This window comes from Bidens hawaiensis, unplaced genomic scaffold (genome assembly GCF_021521415.1).
Source record: "Bidens hawaiensis isolate Kalapana, Puna unplaced genomic scaffold, B.hawaiensis_p1.1 tig00008086_1, whole genome shotgun sequence".
Taxonomy (NCBI): Eukaryota; Viridiplantae; Streptophyta; class Magnoliopsida; order Asterales; family Asteraceae; genus Bidens; species Bidens hawaiensis.
The window spans coordinates 653,864-662,697 of record NW_027491572.1 but is presented as its reverse complement, the minus strand read 5'-3'; the positions used below and the strand labels follow the sequence as shown (position 1 = coordinate 662,697).

Sequence of the window (8,834 nt, the reverse complement as noted above, 5' to 3'; positions counted from 1 at the left end):
TTTTGAACCGTAAAAACGTCGTTTCAACCCTTTAATCCGTGTTTATGGCCAAAAAAACTATCAAAACAGGTTCCTTACCATGTGTATGATCAAAACATGTTTATGGACCATTTTTAGGATTTTTACACGGTTAGGAATGATTTTTAGTAACCAAGACATGTTTTTATGGTATTAAACAAGTTTAAACAAGCATAAAAGCTGCTTATTTAAGCTACTTAGGGTTTGAAGGTTTTTTGGCTGGAACAGAGTTGTATCCAGATTTTTCAAGAAAATGAGGCTAAAAATATCTTGGATCTAGTTTAAATATGAAAGAACCAAGGGGGGGGGGGGGTGGCGGCTGCGGCCGGAGCTTCATGGGCTCATTTTGGGGCCATTTTGGCCCAAGTTTCTGATTTCTCAAGTCCAAATACGAAAAGCCCGGTCCAAATTTAGTTCGGGTCCGGTTTTTGGCGCGAAAAACTTATCGGGTGCGTTAAACAACGCGAAAACGAGTGTTTTTCGGCTAGTTTTGTGTAAAATTATAAAAACATACTATATGTTTGTAAAAATCAAAAATATTTTCACGGATCGCTTAAAACATTTCAAATAGGTGTTTGGTAAGTCTTTTTCGGGTTAACGGATGATACAATGCTTGGTTTGTAACTATCTTTTGCGTTTAAATCTATAGCGGGTAGTTAAACGAGCATATTTTCGTTTAACTTGTTTGCTATCAAACTAAGGCCATATTTCTAATGTCTTAGCTTGTATTAAACGTATATCACTCATAGATGGCCCCCCGAGATATCTGGGTCATAATCCGACCCGTTCGGTGAATTGTTCGTTTGTTATGCAAAAAGCGTTTATTTGCTTAATCGGTAAATACGTACTGAGGTGTACCTTGTTTTGGCTCAAATGTCACACTGGTCACCCTCCGTACCGTTTTGCTTGTAACTTCTTCGTTATAGCTATGTTTTACGTCTCGTTTTCGGTCACATCTTCGTATTTAAATTCTCTATCACTCCACATAATAATATCTTCATTTCCACTCTATCTCAAATGCTCAAATTTAGCTCATTTAAGCTCCACTCACCTGTAAACGTAAAACTACTCAAAGTAATCGTGTCTGATACATATAAACACACAAAGCACATGATATAACTCACTTAACGCACATTATTTCACCCATACATCAGCAGGTAAACCATGTGCCCTTTCACACACCTCATAAATCTGTTTAGGTCATTCAAAGTGGGCTTTCTCAAATAAAGTGGAGCGTATAACTTCATTATTCCTTTATAAAATACAAATATGTATGTATATTTTGTTAATTAAAAACATTTTCAAAAAATAACACGTGAAATAATATCTTTTTTTTTAAATAAAGATATGTCGTAGCAAAAATGCTCCAAGGTGTCTCGTGTTGTTTTCTTGACAATCTTTAAGTACTCGGCATTGATGTCGGTTGTGTTTCCATAGGCGAGCACACATATCGTTGAAGTACACTTTGAATAGCGGTGGATCCTAACGTCCCTTTTGCGTTGTGTTTTTGCTTAAAGTAATCAAACTCATGCTCAAAATATTCGGTAATGCGCAAAAATAAACGTTTAGTCATTCGGAAATAACGCCTAAAAATCCTGGGGTTCTTGTATCTCGATTGGTAATCGAAGTAATCCTTCCTCAAACTAGCGTCCGCGGCCATATGGTCTTGTTCAATGCATTATCTTTTCAAGAGCGTGCATGAAGGAGAACGAACAAATTTCATATACTTTGTCAAGACCTCACACAGTCACACGAAGTCATAACCGCATCTTCCTCCAACTCGTCATCGGTCGCGTCACCATTAGCCGCAAAAAATTGGTCGTAACAATCTATAATCGATGAGGAAGACATGGGGAAATCCATTTTTAATGTTTTGAGTAGAGATTTTTGTAAAGTTTGTGTGGTATTTTTTTTTTTTATAAAAGTGTGAGTTTAAATTGTGGGTTAGATAGATTAAACAGAAATAAATTTAAATTTTTTTTTAATGAAAAGGTCGTTAAACAACGGTCATATTTGACCAAACAAAACACCATGGACGCCATCTGCATAGCACCGATGAGCCAAAAAAACACCTATAGTGCCCGAGGGGTGGTTTGGCATTCCCTCGTAACGCCAGACTATGCATGGTCTTAGAGGTTGAAACTTAAAATAATGGGTTTTGAAGTGGCTACATCCTATTGAGGGTTCCACAATGGGTGACACCCTTTAACCCGTTCACCCCCGCTCACCCTTTACCCTGCTTGCCACTAACAACGATATGGAGGCCGTTGCCTCCGCTGCACTCCCATCAGCTCAACATGGATCTCCTTGCCGCTGCATCCACACATCCCTCACCGCTGACAAACGACCATGCTGTCTACCCCTGTTGTCCAGACATCCCTGCCCGCTGACAAGCGGTCCTCATAGTGGCATGCTGTCAACCTCAGTGGTGATAGGGCGTTTACACCGGGCAATCTTACCATTTACAATATGACTACCCAAACAGTCCAAATATGATATGAAATTAGCAACTAAAAAGTAAACTCTAATAAACTATCACAAGTTGCATAGCATTATATCCTTAACAAAACAGTCAAACCCACCATGTAAATTTACTGCAAGAATCTTACAAACATCAGAAGTCTAAGATTGAATTTTATGAAGACCAAATCCTTCAAGATTCCAGGTTCAACAACCGAAATCCACAAAATGTAGGAATCTTAAAGCAAAGGGATTTCCTAAGCTAAAGGCCAATCTTATGAAAACACACATGATGTTACATCTAACTAGCTAACTAGTTAATCCTCCATCTTCACCACCTCAAGCTCCATCAGTTCAGCCAATACTCGAGCACACTCTGTGTTCGCATCCCCCAGTTCCTTTTTAAGCTGTTCCACCTGTTATACATACATAAATAAACCATCAAGTAAAATTCTCACTTTCCATCAGTTACAAAATAAAAAATAATAATAATGCATTAAACACTGACATTTTTTCTTAAATAAATTTTGGTAATAATACAAGCCCGAATCAACTTTCAACCCATTTCTCTTTTATGATATCACCCAATTGTCCGGTTAGTTATGAGACACAACCAGAACCAACCCATTTATAGCAAAAAGAGTTAAAACCGCTAAATCTAGGCATTATATACAAAACTATGAGCTAATGTTTACCTTGTTTGTAAGTTCTTCTTCGGCTTTCTCAAACTCCAAGCATCTGATAAAATAAAGAATTTTTAAACAATCAGAAAACATCAAAATTCTGTCATTTAACAGTGAAAAATGTCAAATAGTCAAAAAGTAGATAATATATAAAATATACTCACTGGGCTTTGAGTTTTTTGTTTTCGTCTATAACCTTTAACGCTCCACTCTGTGCTGAATTAGTCTGCACACATGATAATAACAAAACTAATTAGTAAATGTCAATCTTATGCATTAAAAAACTAGGAATATTATATTTACCTGAGTATAGCCGACATTAACCACCTTCGACTGAAAATTTGGAGATTCGTCACCCAGCTTCCTTTTCAAGTTTGACCCTTTAAAGCATTCATGAAGCGCATATGATGAAACAAAACACACTAACAAACTTATTTTTTTAAGATTTATAATTATTTGTTTCTTACCTTCTTTGAAACCTGGTGGAAAGCTTTGTTTTAACTCTACTGGTTTCAGTAAAGAGGGGTTAGAATAAAAAGCGGACTTGCTGTTTACGGTAGCTATAAATGGTGCTTTTTTATTAGTGGGCCCAGCATCAGTTGCATTTCTCCTTTTTTGGGAAAAATCTTCAACGTGCTGATGAATGAAGGTAGATAAACCCGGAGTTGGAGGGCGGGCTTTTTTCTTGATTTGATACCCAATCAGCCCGCAATGATAATCCCTGAAGATTTTTAACAACTACTTTAGAATCAAGAAACATTTTAAAAGAATAATGCATTATATACTGTGTATAAATCAAGAAATCACTTACCAGTATTCCCATGTCATTTCTTTCAAACGGGCTACAAGCTTTTGAAAAAGTGAGGTTTTCTCAAAATCTTGTTTATTGTGTGTTGGTTCAATAAAATTTGCTTCGAGAACACCTGCAAGAAACCGTTATAATTGTTAAATATTAAACCACAAACACAAATCCGTTGAAAAATAAAAACACTGCATACAAAATCTTACCAATAACACCTCTGCCTCGGCTGTCAGCAAAAAGTACAACTGGTTGAAATGGCTGAAAAAAGGTACATTAAGGTTTCAAAAACTATATCCTTTCAGAAATAAATATATAATAAAATTTATGAAAAGGGACGAGTGAATCACCAGTATCAAACGGTTCTTATGGTAGATGTTAAATCCATGCACGCTAACATTTGGGGCCTTCTCATCAAACCCTATCGTTGTAACCACTGTATTCTGCATTTATCATAGAATTCAACCATGGGTAGAATCGTAGATATTAGTGGCTATTTATATATTATAATAAAATATAGAAGTAAAGACAAAATATTGAAGTATATATATTAATATAATACAACCTCAGATCCGTCACTTTGAGGCCTATACATGATAAATTCTGTGTGCATTAAGTCATTAGCAATATTATGGTAGAGAACGACTTTCCCTCGCAATACCATTGCAAAAGTATCCGGTAACTTCAAGTACAAAACGGATAAGTATGCCTGAATCATCATCAAAATATATAAAATTAGTGGAAAAGGGTAACTAGAATGAAAATGGAAAAAATTAAATAAAAAAACTTACACGAAGAGAACAACGAAGCCGATTAGCAAGGTGCTGTTCAGTTACTGCCATACGCGAGCCTTCTTTAAACTTACTTTTTCCATCCCAAGTAATACAGATATCCTGAACCAATTATTCAATCATATGCACACATGAGCGCGCGCGCACACACACACACACATATAATGTGAGGAAAATGAAGTAGCAATAGGATTGAAACCTCGAGATCTGACTCAAAATCAAGCTCCATATTACCGTCGCCATCAAGCCATAAATTGTATATGATGACTTTCGTGCCATGAGAACCAACATCATCAAACTAAACATAAAGATCTCGTTATGTTTTAATGTGAAATAATAATTTCCCAACAGTAAAATCAACTGTACATCATTTTAAATCAGGCTTACTTGCTTCAGTAGCTCATCTTCTGTTGAATACGGGGACCATTTCAAAATAACAGATAGGTTTGAATTAGGGTTTTCTTTATTATCTGTATGCATGGGACCAAAAGCTCCTGTCATAAAGTTGAACTTGTAGTGCACCTGCATATTATTAATATGATAAATATTTAGGTTTTCTTCATAAAGTGTCTTTCTATAGTAAACCAAACTGAAATAAATTCGAACCATTGGGACGACAATCCTGTCATAGCCTGCTCGGGTTAAAAATGTGTATGATAAAAGTCCGATACTTTGAGTCAATGTGCTGTTCATTAATAAAACAAAATAAATAAATAAACAGATGATAATTTTAATCCACATAAATTAGCAAAAAAGTATTTAAGATACGAAGTCAACAGAAGTCTAACCTGCCACTTAAGTGACGGCTGAAAACTATCACGTCCGCTCCAAGTCTCATTGTACTGGTCTTGAAACCATTTCCATCTGAACGTGTCTACAAGTCAACCAATCAAAATGAAGGACAAAACAAACAATGAAAGATGACAATCAAAGTTGAATATCAAGAAAACATACACTTCCCAATTGCAAACTTTGACTTCTTATCTGAAAACCCGAAACTCAAACAATGACGCATTGCCTCCGGATCCATCCCACCCCCATCATCTAAATTCAGTACATTAATAATAAGTCTCAATACCTCAAAAACATAAGTGCCAAAAATAAACTAAAAAGCACAACAAAAATCATCTAAAAAATCTTTCACCTTGAATTAGCAATGCTGTAGTTCCATCTCTTGGATTAATTTTTTTGTCTATAATCACATACGTAGCGTCATTTTGTATCTACAATAAATGCATACCAAAACATGAAATCAAATACCATCATAACATAAATAACAGAAGTGATAATGTAATACTAAAGCTCATTACCTCATCCACAGCATTGTCAATAAGCTCTGCAATAGCTGCAAGATTGAAATTAGCAGAATTCATTAAGCATGGGAAAACTTGCAGCTAAATAAAAACAAAATATCAAGTTAAGCTCAACATACCACCAAATGCCCATTTATGAGAAGTTGCATTCGAATGAAGGAATTTCGGGTGTATGTGCAGATAACTAGACCCCGCTGTCAGATACATTGCAAATCATTTAGTTAGGAAAATATATACGGGTACACTAAATAGTATAATAGTAAGAAAACAGGTAATACATTTAGTTGTGGACTTTGGAGCAAGATCATCATTGTAAGCCCCGGCTTTCCAGAATTGTCTACAGAGTGGCGCAGCACATATTGGAGACGTAGAGCAAAGATTTGCGTCATCTACGAGTGATTGTTCTTGATCCAACACACTAGTGCCTGTCGAGCTCCTGTTTTCTTCGTTATGGTTTTGCTTTTGTTGAAGCGGGCCCTCACCTGCATTATTTTCCAGCTTAACACCATTTGCATCCACTTCAGGTTGAACATAATCACTAAAGAACTCAGAAATGTCCATGCAGCCTTATATTATTTACTGCAAACGAATCAGGAAAGCGAGTTAGTATGTAACTAAAAGTGGGTCGTTACAATTTACGTGTCATTAGATGGAATCCGCATCTTAAATTCTTTATCATCGTAACGGAAACTAGCATATACTCTTAATAAAGAAACTATACATAAAAAGGTCTACAAGAATTTAACTCGATAACTAAAAATCTATAAAAGATCACCATTTCCAAGGCTTTAGAAAAAGATTACTAATAAAAGAACACGTCAACAAGAACATCACAAATCACATTTGAAATATACATGGAAACATTCTTATTACGTGTCGAACATTACATGCACACAAAATTCATTATAAACATGAAATAGATAATAAAAATTGTTTCTTTTTTCTTCAGTTTGACAGATTAAACGGTGGGCACTAGCACATTTCAAATACATATGGAAATATTCTAAAATTCTAAGTTAACAGATTGCCAAGGCTTTGGAAAAACATTACCTATAAATAAAACATTGAAAAGAACATCACAAAAACATTTCAAATGCATATGGAAAGATTCTTAATTTCTTATTACCTGTGTGGAACACTACACATACAAAAGACATTATAAACATGAAGTAGATCATAAAGATTGTTCAATCTTGAAATATGCCTTGAGTAGATAATAGACAAGTAGGTATTTTTCTACAATTAGACAGATTCAAGAGTGTATTAAACTTTAAAAACTGCAGATTGAGTCAAAAAAAACTTCCGACTTGATGAACATTCAATGGACTGGAGGAAAGAAAAAAACACAAACTAATACATGGAACAAACCATCCTTATAACAGAACCATAAAAAGAGCATAATTAAACAAGCGTTTACAGAAGCCGACCGACTAACAAAACACCCGAGCTAAAAAGGTAAAAAATTAAGTATAGATCATAATAACAAGTAAAACGCGCTCTGGTACACACAAAAAAACAGATGTTCCACACATTATAACGAAAGCAATTAAGAAAATTTAGAATGCCCTAAATATTATCATAACCTAAGAGCATTCTCATCCCACTCCCTATCCATAAACCAAAAATTACACTAAAACTCACTACATTTTCTCTCTCTATTTCAATTAAATAATACTTCTTATAACTTTTATCATTACCTTTTCTCTTTCCTTCACTCACAACAACTTTCAAAATATATTAAAAAATTATAGGGGATGAACAGTAACTTTTCAAATATACTGAAAAATCTTCAGTAAACACAAGAAAGTTTTCTAAAATATAAAAACTCTTCACTCACAACACCCTGAATCACTCTCTAAATTATAAAAACACCCCTCACATAAAATGAGGGGTTGGATGAGAATGCTCTAACATCTCTTAACACTTCCCAAATCCTATAAACTATGTGAATTTATATCAAAAGACGTAGTACGTTACTAAAAACTCACAAAGTAATACATGCAGCAAACCATCCTTGAAACAGAACCATAAAAGGTGCATAACCAAACAAACGTTTCAGAAGCCATCTGACTAACAAAACACCCGAGCTAAGAATAGTAAGCACATAAATCCAGAGTCCAGACCATAATATCAAGTGAAAAGCGCTCCGGCACACACGAAAAACCAGCTGTTTCACACTTTATAATGAAAAATATAAAGAAAATTTAGAATGCCCTAAATTATCATAACCTAAATCCATAATTATGTGACGCACATCTATAAATTATGAGAATCAAAACACATAGTACATTACTAAAACGATTAATTTATGAGTCTTGTGTCACAATTAAAACCGATTTAGCTAAAAAACCCTAAACATGAAAATAAAAAATTAGCAAAATCAAATTAATTGTTACAGTAGATAAACATGCTAATAACAAAAATAAGTACCAGCAGATAAAAATTGTGTTGGTCGACTGAATAACAAAAAACAAATAAAAAAGCATAATCAAACAAACATTTACAGAAGCCGTCTGACTAACAAAACACCCGAGCTAAAAAAAGAAAGCATATAAGTCTAGATCATAATGTCAAGTAAAACGCGCTCCGGAACACACGAAAAATCAGCTGTTTCACACTTGATAATTAAAAAAATAGAATCCCCTAAATTAGCATAACCTAAATCCATAATTATGTGACACATGCCTATAGATTATGCGAATTTAAATCAACAGAGTTACTACATTACTAAAAACGATTAATCTATGAGTCTTGCGTCACAAGTTAAAAC

The 8,834-nt window shown here is 34.7% G+C and overlaps 1 protein-coding gene across 1 annotated transcript; it reads right to left on the bottom strand.

Annotated features, from left to right (window-relative positions):
- Window positions 1-2,770: 2,770 nt before the first annotated feature.
- LOC143636939 (protein MICRORCHIDIA 6-like) lies at window positions 2,771-6,715 on the bottom strand. The gene is made up of 19 exons (XM_077104415.1): window positions 6,343-6,715; window positions 6,184-6,258; window positions 6,062-6,096; window positions 5,896-5,974; window positions 5,706-5,795; window positions 5,540-5,615; window positions 5,358-5,436; window positions 5,139-5,273; window positions 4,951-5,049; window positions 4,752-4,853; window positions 4,526-4,669; window positions 4,311-4,403; window positions 4,170-4,221; window positions 3,973-4,084; window positions 3,629-3,882; window positions 3,465-3,541; window positions 3,326-3,387; window positions 3,174-3,216; window positions 2,771-2,894 (listed from the first exon to the last, which is right to left on the bottom strand). Exons 1-19 carry the CDS (start codon window positions 6,623-6,625, stop codon window positions 2,796-2,798), a joined length of 1,989 nt encoding a protein of 662 aa, XP_076960530.1. The 5' UTR covers window positions 6,626-6,715; the 3' UTR covers window positions 2,771-2,795.
- Between the last annotated feature and the right edge of the window lie 2,119 nt (window positions 6,716-8,834).